This window comes from Aethalodelphis obliquidens, unplaced genomic scaffold (genome assembly GCF_003676395.1).
Source record: "Aethalodelphis obliquidens isolate GAN/ISIS:26980383/991018 unplaced genomic scaffold, ASM367639v1 scaffold87, whole genome shotgun sequence".
Classification (NCBI taxonomy): Eukaryota; Metazoa; Chordata; class Mammalia; order Artiodactyla; family Delphinidae; genus Aethalodelphis; species Aethalodelphis obliquidens.
Window position 1 is genome coordinate 2,486,357 of NW_020838031.1, and position 18,057 is coordinate 2,504,413.

At 43.1% G+C, this 18,057-nt stretch overlaps 1 protein-coding gene across 7 annotated transcripts in view; it reads right to left on the bottom strand.

Moving 5' to 3' along the window:
* The window catches only part of TTC13 (tetratricopeptide repeat domain 13), a 67,070-nt gene that overhangs the window by 25,325 nt on the left and 23,688 nt on the right, over nt 1-18,057 (bottom strand). For 4 of the 7 annotated variants that reach the window (XR_003430204.1, XM_027094026.1, XM_027094025.1 and 1 more), the window contains 4 exons: nt 11,063-11,128; nt 9,248-9,340; nt 6,443-6,559; nt 5,377-5,487 (listed from right to left, as the gene is read on the bottom strand). Coding sequence is in view for 6 of the 7 variants with exons in the window: in XM_027094026.1 (XP_026949827.1) it covers nt 5,377-5,487; nt 6,443-6,559; nt 9,248-9,340; nt 11,063-11,128 (387 nt within the window). In the remaining variant the exon portion in view is untranslated. The remainder of the gene's footprint in view (nt 1-5,376; nt 5,488-6,442; nt 6,560-9,247; nt 9,341-11,062; nt 11,129-18,057) is intronic. The other 3 variants (XM_027094029.1, XM_027094028.1, XM_027094027.1) reach the window with 2 other exon arrangements.

The window sequence follows — 18,057 nt, forward strand, 5'->3', positions numbered from 1 at the left end:
TATATATATATATATATATATATATATATATATATAAAAAATACATGGTCTCTGAGTACTTTTTTTTTTAAATAGGAGGACTTCAAAAAAAGAGAGAGGTAGAAAGTACAATAAACTATGAGTCTGGAGGATTTAATTTCAATAGTAAACAAATGCATTACTATGAACAACAACAGAGCCTTAAGCTTCTCCTTCCAAAATGGGAAAACAGCTTCTCACTATCTTTTTCATTAGGACTTTAGTACTGATAACACCTGCATTTTAATATCAGTTCCTTAATTAATAAAAACCCTATGGAACAAAAGTAAGCCTAATAGCTGTGTGAAATGATGCAAAACGATCACAGCTAGCAGCATTGGAAAGTGGACCAATAGAAGAGACAAAAAAAGCAAGCCCAATGTGAAATTATTTATAGAACAAGAAGAAAGGCTCCCAGGATAGCCACCTGAAGGACTCCCATGATCTACGAGGAAAAAAGAAACCGTAAAATTCAGGAGAAGCCTTCAAGTTGGGGGCAGGTGGGCATGACTCCTGCCAGCACAGCTCAGGGTGGCACTAAGGGCCCAGAGCTGCACACACTACGCTTTCGGGGGAGCCCTCAGAACCACAGTGCACTTGGCCGCAGGGGGACTCTCTGGGGAAATTGGTGATAAAATAAAAATGCGTGATGAAATGTTTCAGAATAAACATCCTAGGCTTACACTGGGATTGAACGTACTTTTCATTATGACTCTAGTTATTGTGATTAAAAAAAATTATGAAGACATTTCCCACATTTCCCAAGGAAAAGACATATCTGACTTAACGGCTATAAAGGCTCACAATCTCTAAGAGCTTTAATTGAGAGACACTTGACTTTAAAACTTCTGGAATAGATCATTTCAACCTGATTAGAGAATTCAGAGCAGAAAACCACTAAAGATATCAAATGCCTTGCCCATGGTAGGCACTCAATAAATATTTAGTGCCCCGGTAGGCACACAAAATAGTTTTGCAAAAGCTATACAATCTTGATTCTTTTCAGAAAGTCATTCAGCCCCTGCTCCTTGATTTTCTCAGAAGGGGCCAGCAGGGCAAGAGAGGCTGGCTTTGAAACTCTTCAAAGGCAAAACTGAGGACAAAATCGCCTCATGAAGAAATGCCACTGAATAGCTACTGTTTGGGTGAAAGATGAGAACGGATGAATTTTAACACCGAAGAAACGTAACAGGGCATTCTTCATTGGGCTTCCTGCCGTGACATGATCTCGACCTTTTAGGATTTGTACAACTGCACTTTCAATTCGACAAACATGTATTGAGCGCCTACTATGTGCCAGGGATAGCAGGAGGTAAGGGGACACGAAGATGGGTGAGTCATTACCTCTGTACTCTGAGAACTCACAGTGTCATTAGAAAGCCAAGTAGGTAACCAGTTTATTAGAATACAAACTAAGAACTACAGCAGAGATGTGAGGAAGAGGCTCTGGGAATGAAGAGAAAGAAACCACTGAACTGAGCCTGGGAGACCAGAAGAGGCTGTACAGAGGCGCTGACAACTGAGCTGGGTCTTAAAGAACGAGGAGTTTGGTAAAGCAAGAGGGCATCTTGGACGGGGCCGGGGGTACCGCACAGCGGCACAGAGCGCTCACCGACGCTGGGAAAGCCGGAGGGGCAGGAGTGCAGGGGGCATGGGGTCGGGGGGAGTGGGGAAGAGGGAAAGCCGGGGCCAGTAGGAAGGAAGCAACGAGGACTGGGGGCTCTGAGGAGGTGTGGGACCTCACAAAATTTACTCTTCGTAAACATGAAAAATGCTGGTAAAAAAGGAGAAGACACGCTGGAGAGGGGAGAGGATGGGGCCCAGATGGGAGGCGGCTGTGATGGAACAGGCAAGAGATAATGCAAGCTCAGATTGAGACAGTGCCTCTGAGGAGAGGGAAAGAAGGGTCAAATTCGGGAGAGAGTTTTAAAGGCAAACTAAGAGAAAATCTGGTGGCTGTCTGGGTACGAGGGAGGGAGGAGGGAGAAGAGAGGGCAGGAAGAGTCTAGGCTGAGAGCCCGGGTGGAGGGAGGCGTTAAGGAATGTTAGGAAGTACGGGGGAGGTCGTGAGTCCACTGGGGCGTGTGATGTCTGGGGTGTTTGTGGACGTCTCGTGGAGATGCCCAGGAGGCGGCTGCTGCCCACTGCACTTACTGCATGCTTGGACGCCACAGTTCTTCAAAGTCTGATTTCTCTTCAGCTTTTAAGTCTTTGGTTTCGGGGTTCCTGTCTAATCACTGCACAGCTCTCTACCTCATTCTGCCAAAGAGGGGACATAGCAGAATCAAGATTTTGAGCCATTGGGAACAAAGAAACTACGTTTGTTGAATCAATCTCTAAGCACATGAACTGGCTCTGAGTTCATTGGCATCGTGAATGCAATCATCACCACTTAGGCCACCATCTTCTTTACTAGCTAAAGGGCAGCCATCGCCCTGGGGCTGTTCGGTATAACTGAACAGAACAAACGCAGGTAACTCTCAAAGTAAAGGCTTGTAATATACAATTTTTGAAATATCCTTACAACGTGGGTAGAATTCAGTAGAAAAGTTCCTGCTGTTTTACTCCCTAGGAATTTCCAAAATGTCTGATATATCTTCTGAATTGGACAATTGTGAAACTTGTCATGTAATATATCCTAATATATTTCTAATGTATTATATCATAAAGTAAATAAGCCATCACCCGCTCTGTTTCTAAACTGCTGTTGACCTGGAGAGACCACCTTTACGGTACAGAGATAGCTCAAACTCATGGGTCCATTTAATACTTCGTCTCTACAGTTAACGAGAGAAAGAGAGATATCTGAACTAAGTTCATTAATTTAATTAAGGCATTTCACCACTGACTCAGTTTTCCAATCTCTGTAACTGGGACACCCTCTGCTCCTTCTATACTTCACGGGGATGCTTTTGGGGATGAGTGAGATGCTACGGAAACACCCTGACCTCCTCGGACGGCAGATCTATAAAATGCAAAGAAAAAGTTCCCATCTATTACACACGTTGCTGCTGTGTCGGTGGGCATGGTGAAAAGGAGGGAAGACCAAACCGTTTGGTGAGACTGGTTCACTGAGGGGCTGCCAACACTCAGAGAATGAAAGCACTGTTTCTAGGTCTTCATCCGGGAAGTTTGGAATACACCAAACTGAATTTTGGTCCATGTCTATTTTCTACTTAGTGTCTCTGTTATGGCTCTTTGCTGAAAAATTCTCATTTCGAAATAACACAAAGGGCCCTGCCCACGTTCCTAAACATGGCTTTACAGTTAAAAGTGAAATCAACTGTTTGCATTTGTTTACTTTAAAAATTATCTGGACCCTCTTAGTACTAATAATTGGCCTTTTTTTTTTTTTCTATTTCAGATCTCTTTCTCCTCCACGTGATACTCAAGGGAGAGACTCTGAACACAGCATTGCGATTCTTAATTTTTTAACTGAAGGGGACTGAGAGAAGATGAGAAGACAGACGGCAGAGACAAAATAAACTGGAAGACGTCACCTGGCAGCTGCTCAAAGCACATGTTAAATAACTCAAAGCCCGCACTGCCTGTCCGAATCCTCGAAGGCGGACGGAAAGGGTCCCTGTTAGGACAACCTCCACATACTTGCAAACCGGAGATGAGGTGTATGAAGTAAGATTTGCAAAATTCCTTCTAGTTTGGTTTTTAACGGACGGGAGTTATTTTTTAGAATCCACAAAACTTCGATGAAATTACATTCCCACATGTAAAATAATCTGTATCATAATCAATACCTGATTCAGGTTTACAGTTTATAAAGGGCTTTTCACACATGTTGTTTTATGGAAGCCTCACTCTCACTTCAAGAGGCAGACGGTACCATCATCTCTGCCTGATAAATGTGGAGAGACGGGCTCAAAGAGTTCAAGCAGCGGCTTCAGCAGTGCAGTTAATAAGATTCAGAGCGAGAGCTCAGAGCAAGGCCTTCCAACTCCGATTCAGCTCTCTGCCCTTGACATGCATTTACCCCACTGATTCTTACTGAGCACCTACTATGCGACAGGCACTGTCTGTAACACGGAGGACTTACAACTTGTGGCCTTTTTAGAGGTAAACCTTCTCCCCACCCTCCCAGTGTGTGTGTTTATGTGTGTGTCAGATCCTCAGAACTATTTTTAATAATAACACGCATGCTCTCTCTGCCAGAGTACCCTTCTCTGCCACAGGTTGTTGAAGCTCTTCCCACCTTTCCAAGTTCAGGGTTAAGTGCAGCCTACTCTGAATTCTCCACCTCCTGGTCAGAATGAGTGTCTTCACCTAGGCGGGCGGGCAGACCGTCTGTGACTCTCAGGCCAGCTGTCTTCAGTCGGGCAGTTTGGAGTGTCAGGCCTTGGGTGAGAGCCAGAGCTCCACTCTCAGCCGTGTTTCTGCCCCTCACCCTGGCCGGAAAGAAGCTGCTGTAGGACAGGCTCCCCAAACAGGCTCGGAGAATGGAGAGTCCCGGGCAGGAGGAGGGGCAGGCAGGCTGGCAGTGACGTCCCTGCCCCACTCAGCTGACACAGAGCCTCTCCTTTGTCCCTCGCCTCCTTCTTCCCACAGCAGCCTTCAAGGGACAGTGCTGGGACCACTCCTGCAGCCCCCAGAGGACCCGAGGCAGTCTGGCCGCCCCTGACCTGAACGTGGCCAGCAACCCCCTCAGCACTCCCCCTGTCCCTACCCTCCTCGGCCACCACTGCATCAGCAACCACTTCCTCAATACAGATTGGGTCTCAACTCTGTATTTCCCCCCAGATCTAGACTTCACAGCCCCTCTGGGCCTAGCAACTCAAGTCCGCACCTGAGACCTTTCAGGGCCCCTCCCCGTGCTGCAGCCCTTCACACTCAGCCTGCCTATTTGCTCAAGGGCCTGACCATGGCCCCGCCCCCCACGTCATCACTCACACTTCCTCTCGCCCTCAGAGCCCTTCTCCTTCCCAGCCCTGCTCTGCCTTCCAGGTCAGGACGAAGTCCACTTGCTCTCTGGACCTTCCCTAACTCCCGAGTTCAAATGAATCTTTCTCACCTCTGCTTCCAAAGCACTCTGCTTCTACTGCTTTCTTTCGTGTACTCACCCTATGCTAAGTTCTGTGGGGAAAGCCTTTGGAAACCGTATTCGTCCCAAGTGTAAAGCATTATTTCTCCCTTATAACCTTTCGCCCTCTCCCCTTCTGCACCCTCCTCCAAGTACCTATCAGATAGTAGGCGCTCAATAAATATCTCGATGCAAACGACTTTCTAAAATAAACCAATGAGACACTTGAGACGTCATTTTAAAACCTGCCAGACTCAACCCCGCTCAGTTCACCGCAAAGGAGAAGCAGGATTGCTGTAGGTACACATACTGCACAGCACTTTCACCTTCAAAAGTCCTCTGTGAAAGAAAGTTAAACCTTTGTATAGCATAGCTATAGGCTGGTTTTTGTTCAGTTCTAAGGACTGCTGAAAGTCTTCGTGGGCTGTTGCATAGTCCTACAAAAAGGAGAATGAAAAAAAATAAATAAAGTAGTATTCGTTACATATTTGGACATGTCCTACTTTCGAATGATAGAGGAAAAGAAATCCCAATTTAGTTTGTGCCCTTTCTGGCTTTAAAGGAAACATTTCATGACCACGAATATTAGAAGAATGCTTACACTGTTTGTTGAAAGAGTCGATTTCAATTGACAGGAGAAGCTCACAAAGGTTTAATTTAAGCACACTGTCTCAGCCACAGAAAAGAATATTATTTTAGATTCCATTAAGGCCATAATCTGTTACAGAAATTTTACAAATTATTTTCTGGTACTAGCATTTTATTATACTGAATTCTAAAATAATTAGGACATAGATCAACCTTAAAATGTGTTATGTTGAGATTTTTTAAATCTACTTTCTTTTGCAATAGAAAATTGTTATTAAAATGACTGCAAGCCCACAAAAATAGCTATGGCAGTCATAAATACCACTCTGACGATAAAAGATAATCTTGCTACATTGAGAAGCTACAGTCTGGGAAGCTGCATTAGTTCAGGTTATGGTTTTCAGGTTGGGATACCCAAAGAAATTCAAATTGTACCTCTAAGTTTAACGATCACACTCTGACAACATGCACACCTGCTTCTCTATGCTGACATCTGCAAGCACAGTTAAGGTATAATCTGTAAACCAAATTTCTCTTCTTCTGTTTCTCACTCTTTCTTTTCTCCCCCAGCCCAGAATTAGTTACTGCTGACAGTTCAAGCACGAAAATGTGTTCCTGGTACTTAATATTTCTCCACTGGTTCGACCTCAGCTAAAGAAAATGCTTTCATAACTGTCTTGTATCACGAACCATTATAATACAGCCCCAAACCCAAATCTATCCAATAGCAGCTTTCTGAAGCAGAAGGAAAGGCGAAATCTTTATCATCATGAAAGGGCATGTTTTAAGGCAAGAACAATTCACCTCTGATATGAAGTACAGGGTCCCGCGGTGTCTGTACAGCCGTGCTGAGGGCTGAAGTTGGATAGCTTTAGTGAGATCACTCACTGCTTCATTAATTCGTCCCAGAGGGGACAGAATCTATAAACCCAAAAATGTAATTAGGGGAGAAAAGTCCCAACGATCGCCCCTACAACCATCAATGTTTCTGACTTTTCAATTCCGCTTCACCACCCCACATTCACAAGGTGACCCTCTCAGCAGTCTAGAACCCTTGACGCCACGTACTATGCAGTGAGGTTCAAAGTCAACAGCTGAGGGGCTGCCGATCTTGTCCAGCCAAGGGGATGCGGATGACCTATGACCGTGGCAATTGCCTTGTCATTGTTTCATGTTCTAGGTCAAAGCAGATGTTGCTTTTCTTGAAGTGTGACCATTTGTTCCCCAACCTATCATTTACCTTTCAAAACAAAATTTGGCATGTCAAATTAATCTGAAAGATAACTTTGAACCATTAAAATAGAGGAATTGTTCAACACGGATTGGAGTCCTCCGTGGCGTCTAGCTATGCCGTCTGGACTATTCAGTGCTGAACGGCAATTTCTAGGATTCCAGGTGTTTTGTAAGCCCTCTTCTGTGAACGGCTCTCAACTCAGCAGTCACGATCTGCAAGGCCGTGAAGGAACATCGGCAGGCCTGTTCTGAATGCTCTTTTGATGGAGCCGTCGGTGGTGTTCAGGCAACCATGACAATACAGAAGACAACTCAGAATGCAGAAGTTCAGCCAAATGACATAAGAAAACCCAAAATGGGTATCCGTATTCATGCAGTCAAGCTCAAGCAATTTATCCGGAACAGATGTCCTTAAATTAGGGTTAATTTTGTTCTTATAATAGGTCATTTCCATCAAGTTTTACTAACTGGTTTCCTCCTCTGCAGGAACTTAAAACCAGCAAGAGAGGGAAGATTCAGGCAGGCACATGACCAGGGGCAAGAAAGCTCAGAGAGAGGAAAGAAATAGAAAATATGCCCTTAGAGTTCAAGAAGCATAGGGGTCTAGGGTGATATTTTCAAAGGAAAAACATCCCAACCCAGTATATTAACCCCTAGAGACATAAGTGAACTATCACACCCCAGCACAACAATCAATACGCATAATAATGACCAGAGTAACTAAAAAAGGTTAAATTATGTTCACTACATATAGACTATTTCCGAAAGTATAAAAGTGAAAGCTTTCTTATAAAATAATGCCTGACGTATATAAATGGTATCCTGTAATTTAGCTGGAAGAATCACGATGTCATGACATTATTGCCTGATGATGCCAGAAAAGGGGGATATTACTATATATTTTTAAGATCATTGGAAATCACTTTTCTGATTACTAACACCATTTGGGGTACACAATTAGCGTTTTATTAGATACACAGATTTTTTAAAGCTGCTGCATCAGTCTTCTTTCTAAGTGTGCTTAATGAAATTCATGCTTCATCATGACACTTTAGCACAGCACCAGCGTAATGGCGGGGAAAAGCACAGTACCCAGCCCCTGGAGCAGAAGGTCACCAAGTGAACCACCAAACGCTCACCCTAAAAACCAACAGGACTCTCGTGCAGCAGCGAACAGATTACGGTCACTTAACCCTTAGGGTTACAATCCAAAAGTGCCATGAGAAAATGAATTCTTTCATTAATTGAGAAGGAATTTCCTTCAGAAAGCCAAATCCCCAATAAAACAAACAACTCATTTTAAGAAACTGAACTGTAACTTCAGACACTATAATTTTGAGAACATCACAAACGCAAACATCACAAATGCAGTTTTAAAATTACTAAAACACTTAGTGTGCCCTTTGCTTGTTAAGTTTTCTCCCCCAAGAGAGGGGGAAAAAGTCATTTGTCCCTTTAGTCCAACTATGAAATCCCACCAGATCAGATAATTAAAAGTTACGTTTTATTCAGATTGAAAACATTAACATAAATTCTAAAGCATTTCACATGGTTAAATGTGCAGTAGTTTACTATTGTTTTATGAAAATGGTAAAATGGACCCATTTCATTTAAAAACATTAAAAGGGGTGCCTTTGCACACATTCCTTTCTCTGGCCTGAACGCCCTTCTCTACCTTGCTCCCCAGGACATTGTTTCTGACCAGCTCCAGCATCACCTCTTCAGTGAGGCCTCTGCAAACACCGCCCAAGCCTCTCCCCTTGCCAGTCTGTCCCAGGGCTCCAGCAGACCATGCTTCTCTGCTCCTGACCAAGCAGCCCCTCTCCCGGTATCCACTGTCACACGTTACCTGGAATTGTCACCACGTGTTGCCTCTCTGTCTCCACCGTGAGTCCCAAGTTCCAGTTATGGTCACCCTTACCTGATCTACATGTCTATGTAGATAGGTATATCTCATAAAAATTACATGCAAGTGTGCGTGCGCACACACACGCACACACACTCGCACACGCACACACACATGCTTCCAAAGGCTATAAATCTCATTTGACCATACTGTCATATTGTTTTGCTAAAGGATGTCACGTATACAATAAACACGGTGACATATTTTTCAACAAACACTGACAGTGGTAGTACACATCAAAACTGTACACCTTAATACTAAATGTTACTGTTATATGTTAAATCAGGAGTATCACTCAGCCCATAGTTTTCTAGTAATTTCAACTGTGTTTAAAGGCGTTATGTATGTATGGAGGAAAACACAATAGGTATACGGGAGTTTTAAAATTTCTCAGTAATAAAATAATAGGAAAAAAATCTGAGATTCGACTAATCCAATAACAACAGAGGGAAAAAGAAAGCCACACTCACTTCTGCTCGCTGCTCAAATACCTCTGGACGATCTGGTTCCAAGGTAATTACTCGGCTCAGTTCGAACAGAGAAAGCTCAGCATTCTTAATGTCCTTGAAAAGGCATTAGCTTAGTGTGAGATACACTGTTCCTCAAAACCAGCTTGAATAGATTTTCTGAAAAACTAATAATTTAGCAATGACATAACTACTTATTTAGAAATAAATATGAACTTAGCTTCTAAATAAGAGATCGGCCAAGTTAAATAAGCTCTATTACAATTACTTAACTCACTCAAGTCTACCTACCCATCAACAGCACATGGGACCTGGCTACCTATCCCAAGTTCCACAGAGGGCGAGACATTTTCTCAATTTAACCTATTGAAACACCGCATCAACAAATTTCAAGGGATGAGCATATATGGACACCAGTGTGCAAAACGATGCTGACCAGTGGCAATGAGGGAACAGAGGGGAGCCGTGTCAGTGTCAATCAAAACCCCTAGGCCTACACACCTACACCTGGAGAAGTCTAGGTAAACCTGTTCTCTTTAAAATTTACACATCACTTTACATCAAAAATATATGAGCATGTCACTTTTACATTAAAAGTGCATTAAAGATACAAGCAAATTTCACATCAAGATATAAAATTAAAAGAGATGAGAATGAGGAAGAAGCACTTTATCGCTGACCTTTACTAGGGCAACTTAGGTCATTTACTGATGCCCTGAACCTAACTAGGGCTATTTATTGATGCTCTGAATGTAACATTGTTTCCTTCCTAAACATCTTCATTCCCAAATCTGAGTTCCTGCTCAGTTTTCCTTCTCAAGTCTCAGAAATATACAAATATTATACAAGATTTCTCCAGTAGGCCGGCAGGCAATTAGGACAGTTTTTTTTAATTGGCAAAGATACAAAAGTGACACTTCTCCCTCAAGACATAATTTCATTTGAATATTTTTAATAGAAAATAATAGAAAAAGTTTACATAGAATGTTCAAGACTGAAAATTTGGACATCTGATCTTAGACCACTTCATTATTTACTATATACTCTCAGGAAAAGTCTTCATTTTTATACCATAGTGCCTTTTTTGGACCAAAATATATTGGGTTGACCAAAAAGTTCATCCGGGTTTTTCCGTAACATCATGAGACATAGTGTTATTCAAAACCAGCTTCAATAGATTTTCTGAAAAATCCAGTAATTTAGTAATGACATAACTACTTATTTAGAAATAAATATGAACATCTTATGGAAAAACCCGGACGAACTTTCTGGCCATCCAATACTTATTATAACCTTCCTCCTGTATTCCTCAGAGAAATAAGGGGAATAAGGCTCCAGAGACATATCTGGGAAAGTATAATGTATGGTAACAAATTAAAAATAAATTTTACAAAAAAACCTTTGTTCTTTTATTCAACCTTTAAAAATTGTGGAAGGAACTCAGATTCTAAGTCCTACTACACTACTGATGCCCCGTCTCTCTTTTACAGCAATGAGTGTTTCTCAGGAATTCAGTCAAGCTCTCGTGTTTTTCTAGGCTTATGTCCAGCTCATCATGAAATAAAGTTTAGGCTGCCAAAGGCTGTCCTTTTGGAATAGAAAGTAACCTCAGAAGACCTGGGCAGAAACTCCCATCCCCCCACATCCCAGCCACTTGATCTTGGAGAAGTCCCCTACGGCCATGGTCTCATCTGTGAACTGGAATGACACCACTGCGTGTTCCCTCAGAGCCCGGGGAGCGGTGAGGGGCTCTATGGGAACCCTGGTCCGAGTCCGATCACGTAGACACTATGGCAGGCGTAACTATTCCATACTCACATGTAATCCCTTCTTTCCATAGGCTATCCCTCGGCCATAAATTGCACTAACCAGATCAGGTTCCTCCTATTCAGACCAAAACAGAAACACGTCAAAAACCATAAACAAAACAAAACAAATCAGTTTCTGCTTAAAGCACGTTAATGCCACAAATGACAGCTCTACATTATGCTACCACTACTCATGTCAGTCGATACACAGTCCCCAACCACAAAAGTCTATATTTCTAAAGCTCATTTGAATGAGACATGAATAAGAGTTTTACATCAAAAAAAAAATACTTAAAAATAGAGAAAACCAACATTACTGAGCGCTGTGCTAGTTTCTTTCGCACAGTCGTCTTACTTAAAATGCAATCCTCTCAGCAACTCTATGCTTGGCCACCAGCAAACACAGCTCAGAGAGAAAACGGAGGTTCGGAGAAGCAGATACAGGAGTAAAGGGCCTGGGTGACGCCCCCTCCTAGTTGGTCTGCTTTCAGGGAGTCATGAAATCATCTGAAAAGGAGAGAACCCGTCGGAGCCAGCACCACAAGGAGGAAGAGGTGAGTCGACTCCACAGACTGTTGGGGATTAATACAGTCCTTTATTCTAAGGGGTCAGAGTGAGAACCAGACCCTTTCTGCAACCTGCTCCCATGTGGACTGGATGCAACGCCTCTCAGGCCCAAGGACAGGGTGTCTGTTGCCCCCCGCCATCAAGTCCCTACGCGTGGGGCAGTGGCGTGAACTCCCGTCTGCATCTGACCTGTGCAATTCTTAGCCTCTTCTCTGAATGCTTCCCTGCATATTTAAGAAAGAGGAGTACACAGCCTCTGGCTATAAGGTCCTGAAGGAAGAACCTGACAGGGCTACAGCAGATGAGCTATTTTAGAGGCTAATCTATTATCAGTTTCAAATCTGAGATCGGGTGTCTGCGGGTATTGCCGAAAAAGACACATCAACTTCAATGATGAGAAAGTGCGAAAAAATAAAGGATAAGATGCTATGCACTGAAAAACAAAGAAAGGCTACTGTAAACAGAATCAGGTACATCACCTCAGGTAGCAAGTGGGTGCATCACTGCCTACAGCCCAGCCAGCAGATGGGCCTCATGGTATATGGAAAATTGGAAAAATACAAGTAAATAATTACAGATTTCTAGCTTCTCTTGGAAAATAAAAAAATCCAACAATGACAGACCCACATTCGGGCATGGGAATGTGAGAACGTGACAAAAACATAGGCACCGGCTGCCTATTTCGATGAAGGGTGTGTACTCACCAGCTTACCATGAGCCCACCCATGGTCTCTACACTACATCAATTCACTTTGCTCATTTAATGTGTTTCTCTGGCTCCCAGAGAGTTTTGGATTTCTGATTCATAACGTATGTGTAACTGACATGAAAGGTTGTCCATGCTATTTGCTAAATGGGAAAAAGTATGAGTTACAGAACGAGAGAGGAATGGTAGTCACTTCTTATAAATAATACTTATATAGGATTATGTGGGCCAGTACGTGCATAGAAAAAAAGCTCTAACAGTAGTTTTCTCTAGAGAGTGGGATTACTAGGTATCTTCCTATTCTGCTTAATACACTGATGCATTCCTTTTAATTGTTTAAAACAAACACACATACAGTTATAATCAGAAAAAAAATGTGTTAAGTGAGACATATTACAGAAAATAATAGAAAACTTTACTGTCAACTGAAAATTATCATATTTAAATAAAGAGAAAATTTATTATAAATTATAGAAAATTTAGGAGATGAAGAAAAGCTCAAAAAATAAGGTAAAAGGCATCCTACAATCCTGTCACCCAGAGATAACACTAAACATTTAAATATTCCTCTGGAGACTTCCCTGGTGGTGCAGTGGTTAAGAATCCGCCTACTAATGCAGGGGACACAGGTTCGAGCCCTGGTCCGGGGAGATCCCACGTGCCGCAGAGCAAATAATCCCATGCACCACAACTACTGAACCTGAGCTCTAGAGCCTATGTGCCGCAACTACTGAGCCCGCATGCTGCAACTACTGAAACCCGCGCTCCTAGAGCCTGCGCTCTGCACAAGAGAAGCCACCGCACTGAGAAGCCCACGCACTGCAATGAAGAGTAGCCCCAGCTTGCTGCAACTAGGGAAAGCCCATGCGCAGCAACGAAGACCCAACGCAGCCAAAAATAAAAATTAAAAAATAATAAATAAACACATAAATATTCCTCCTGGCTTAAAGAAAGGCAGAGCAAGTAGTTTGAGAGAGGGATACAGGTACAGAGGGTGAGGAGAAGCAGAAAAAAGAGTTCCCCACTGAGGAATCAAAGTCAGACGGTCTTCACGTTTTTCCCTAGCAACGGCACCTGCCAGAAGACAGAACAGTCAACAGAGCAGCACCTCGGCCAGGCTGGGTGGGGCTGGTGAGCCCACGCAGCTCACACCTGCTGATGACAGGCCTCCAGGGAGAGGAAACCCCACTTTCAGAGAAGCTTTTCTCCTCAACTGAGGAAAATTTTATACCAGATGACAGGAGGTTAGTTAGAAAAAAGTGCATTTAAATAACGAGTTATTCTACTTGCGTGACGGACATCTCCATACACCCAGTGGCCACTCCAGCCACCTGGGAGTCGTCCTCATGTCCCCAGCCAACATATCTACTCAAGATATCCCGGTGCTTTCACCTGCTGATCGATCAGCCACTGTCCAGTTTGCAGCCTTCCCCTCTCACCTGGCTACTGCAATGGCCTTAAGCACGCTCCTGTTTCTTCCCATCCAGTCTCCAGGCCCACACTAAGCCGCCTCAGGGTGATCATGACACTCCCCTGACGGAGACTGTTCACTGCCCCCCAGCACCTACACTAGCAAAATTCGAACACTTTCACTCTCATCCACAGTAAGAAATACATTTTACGCCGTAACCCAGTACACTCATACGTGTATACATAAACATACACACAAACACATCAGAAACAAGTTTCACGAACGTCACATCAAGAGCCTTACTACACACAGTGTAATCTGGTACTTCCTCGTCTGGTATATTTCATTAAAAAAGTGCTAGTCTTGACTCACCAATTAATTTCAGGGCCCACTAAAGGGTAGCGCCTCATAATTTAAAAAACAGTGAGGTAACATCTAAATGCCTTTGCAAAAAGTACTGATCATTTCCTGCCTCTCTGTTCACCTCCTTCCTCTGCCCCACTCACAATTCATACTCTAAAAATTGGCTGCATGGGGACTTCCCTGGTGGCGCAGTGGTTGAGAGTCCGCCTGCCGATGCAGGGGACACGGGTTCGTGCCCCGGTCCGGGAGGATCCCGCATGCCGCGGAGCGGCTGGGCCCGTGAGCCATGGCCGCTGAGCCTGCGCGTCCGGAGCCTGTGCTCCACAGCGGGAGAGGCCACAGCAGTGAGAGGCCCGTGTACCGCAAAAAAAAAAAAAAAAAAAAATTGGCTTAATGGGACTTCCCTGGTGGTCCAGTGGTTAAGACTTCGCCTTCCAATGCAGCGGCTGTGGGTTCCATACCTGGTTGGGGAGCTAAGATCCCACATGTCTCACGGCCAAAAAACCAAAACATCAAACAGAAGCAGTATTGTAACAAATTCAATGAAGACTTTTAAAAAATGGTCCACATCAAAAAAAAAAATCTTAAAAAAATAATAATAATAAAAATTGGCATTACTTGATAGTTCCCTAGATACAACAGGGTCTCCCAAGCTCGGGGCATTTGCAAATGCGCTCATCTGCCTGAAACACCCACCCACGGCCTCTGTGCCCAAGAAAGTCCTTCAATCCTGGAACCCTCTCTTCTGACGCCTTCCAGACGCCCCTGGAAAATAAGATACGCCCCTCTCCTCTGTTCCACTATATGTCATATGGATGTGAGTCATTCATTCAACAAATATTTACTCAGGGCCAGCTATGAGCCATGTCCCGGCCCAAGTGCTATGAATACCATAGTAAGCGAGAACCAACACAGAAGGCAAAAAAGATTCTTGCCTTCTTGGAGCACAGCCAAAGAATCAAAGACATAAATGTAAAGTTACACCTTCAGTAAATGCTAGAGTGATAAATGGTGCTTTTAGAAAACGTATAAAGACTTAAACAAGGTTAGGAAGGATTTCCTACGGAAGCGATGCCTGGGCTGAGATCTGTAGAGGATGGGGGAATCCCAGAATGACTGGTCCAGGCAGCGGGGGCAGACGGTACAAAGGCTCAGAGGGACGCGGGGAACACGGCATCTCCAAGCTGAGGTTGGAGAGGCAGGTAGGGACCTCACTAAGGATTTTTATCTCTAACCTAAAAGTAGCAGCAAAGTACATGTGTGTTTAAAGTACATGTTTGTATGGTATGTACATGTGAGTGTGTGTGGAGGGTGTGAGGAGAGAAGCCAGGAACCGAGAGCCCCATCTGTCATCTGGCAGATGGAAGTGGCTCAGCCGTGGTTTGAACAGAGCCGGGAGTAGCAGATGGACAAAGGAGATACTTAGGAGGCACACAGACAGAGCTGGTGATGAAGTAAGTGGCACACATGTGTGTGGAACACGTAGCCTCGCATAACCCTGTGCCATTCATTGAGCTTGGCGACACTAGGATACGAGCAGGAATTCTTTTTCAGTTGTGGCTGGGGAGGGTCTGGTGGGATCAGGGGAGAGCAGGCAGTCGATTTGGAACCCGTAAGACTAGACTATAACTATGATAACTACCGCAATAACTAAACATCCTTCTGTGCGGTTGCAAGAAAATTCTGAAGAGTCAGTCGCATGGAGAAAACCTAAATACGTTACAGATGCACGTTTGTTTTCTCTAGTATTCAACTTACACGTTCTTCTTAGAATTTCTTTTCGACAGCGTAGAAGGATCTATAATTATTGTGGCTGTTACCACACCACAATATAGCCTAGTATTACAGGTTCCTAAATTTAAATAGTAGATTTTATTGCTTTTTTTGATTGATACAACTTTATTACTTTATCACTGGCTTTGGATGTTAACAAGTCAAAACTCTTTCTTTATGAAATGTCACAATGAATTATTGTTTCAAATAAAAAACAATGTTTATTTCTAAAAACTAATTGAGCTCAGAATATCATTTCAAAGTATTTTTGAATACACAAGTCTAATAATATTTACACTTTATAAAGTTTTCAGAATTTTAAATGAATTAAACTAATATTTCAATCGTCCAATATCACTCACTTTATGCAAATACAAAATCATGGTATAATAAGACTGTTATCTTACTGGATCATGTCCACTTAAATGTCTCAATTCTCAAAAGAATCAATTTTTTTAAACACGTAAAAGTCTAATTTACCATCTTCATTATATTATTTACATAGTGATCTTAAAATTTACAAATATTTATTTTTCCACGACAAGGCTGGCTTTTTGCTAAAACTCGAAAGTCACTGGATCAAAGACAAACGAATAAGTCAAAAACGTCACTGCACAGCAATGTAGCAAGGATTAAGTTCTGTGTAAGTGGCAGGCGCACATACATATGTACATAAAAGATGGTTACAAGATCACGTGCAGAGGAATGTTTTACACTTTGTCTGCGAATGCAAAGTTCTTTCATGAATTCAATTCCGCCAGAATCAGATCAGAATCAGATGAGCTCAAGGTCACACGACTAACAGCAAAGGCCAACTGCCTCATAACATTGTCACAGCACTTATGCCACCCAGACCTGCATGAGCATCAAAGCAGCACAGACAACAGGAAAGGGTCCCACTTTCAAGAATGCTATGATGGAGGTGCTGACACATGTGGAAGTGACACAAGGACACTGACGTGGAGACAATACTGACTGATACACTTTTAAAATCAAGAGGTTCCAATGAAGACGGACAGATCTATTAAGTCTTGAAATTGTGCTCAGCTGGAAACCTTGATGCTCAAGGAACACTGTATTCCTTTATAGACGTGGCAAACAACCCATACTTGGATAAATATTCAAAGGAACAGTTTGAAACAACAAAGATTACGGAAATAGCCCTTAAGTTTGTTCTCTGATGCTGGAGCTGAGACCACAAGAAAGTATAAAAGCTTTACATCAAAAGGTCACTCTGGAATATGAGTGTCCCTCATGCATAGATCCAAATTTCACATTAAATGATCTTATATAAATGGTGACTATAATAAAATCCTAGCCCCCATGGCCCCATCTGTCTTCAGCTTTCTATGAATGAAGTCCGATTCTATGCACTCCTGCTTCACCCTGGAGTCCGCGGGCTGTCCAAGAGAAACACTTTGTCGGGAGATAACAAGCTAAAAAAAACTGGAAAAGCTTATCTGTGAACAGTTATCACTGAAGATTTGTTAAACGATGTTTATTGGCTTAAAAATAAAGAGTTGGGCTTCCCTGGTGGCTCAGTGGTTGAGGGTCCGCCTGCCGATGCAGGGGACACGGGTTTGTGCCCCGATCCGGGAGGATCCCACATGCCGCGGAGCGGCTGGGCCCGTGAGCCATGGCCGCTGAGCCTGCGCGTCCAGAGCCTGTGCTCCGCAACGGGAGAGGCCACAACAGTGAGAGGCCCGCGTACCGCAAAAAAAATTTTTTTAAATAATAAATAAATAAAGAGTTGTCGCACATGTGGAAAGATCCTGCAAGGAACAGGTGAACATCTGATAGCATGTACTGACAACAAATGACCCTCTGGTGATGCTGAGTTGAGTCCTAACCTGGCATCCCTCCATGCTTGAAGAAACGCTTTACCACTATTCTGAATACTGGATACGAAAAAGTATTGCTGGGGTAAAACTCAGTTTCATTACTGCCAAGACCCAGTATTGCTGCATTTGCCAATAAAAGAAAAGGAAGAGCAGTTAGATTTAAAGAATGGTCATACTTTAAAAATACAATATAAAGAGACTGATTTATGCAAATTCTGATTCAAGGTAAGAAAAGGAGTTTTGGTCAATTAGAGAAGTAGCAATAACTAATCTGTGGACACTTGCTACCGTGTGGTTGTGCAGTTTCTTGATGAGATTGGCTATCAAAGATTTGAAGAAATCCA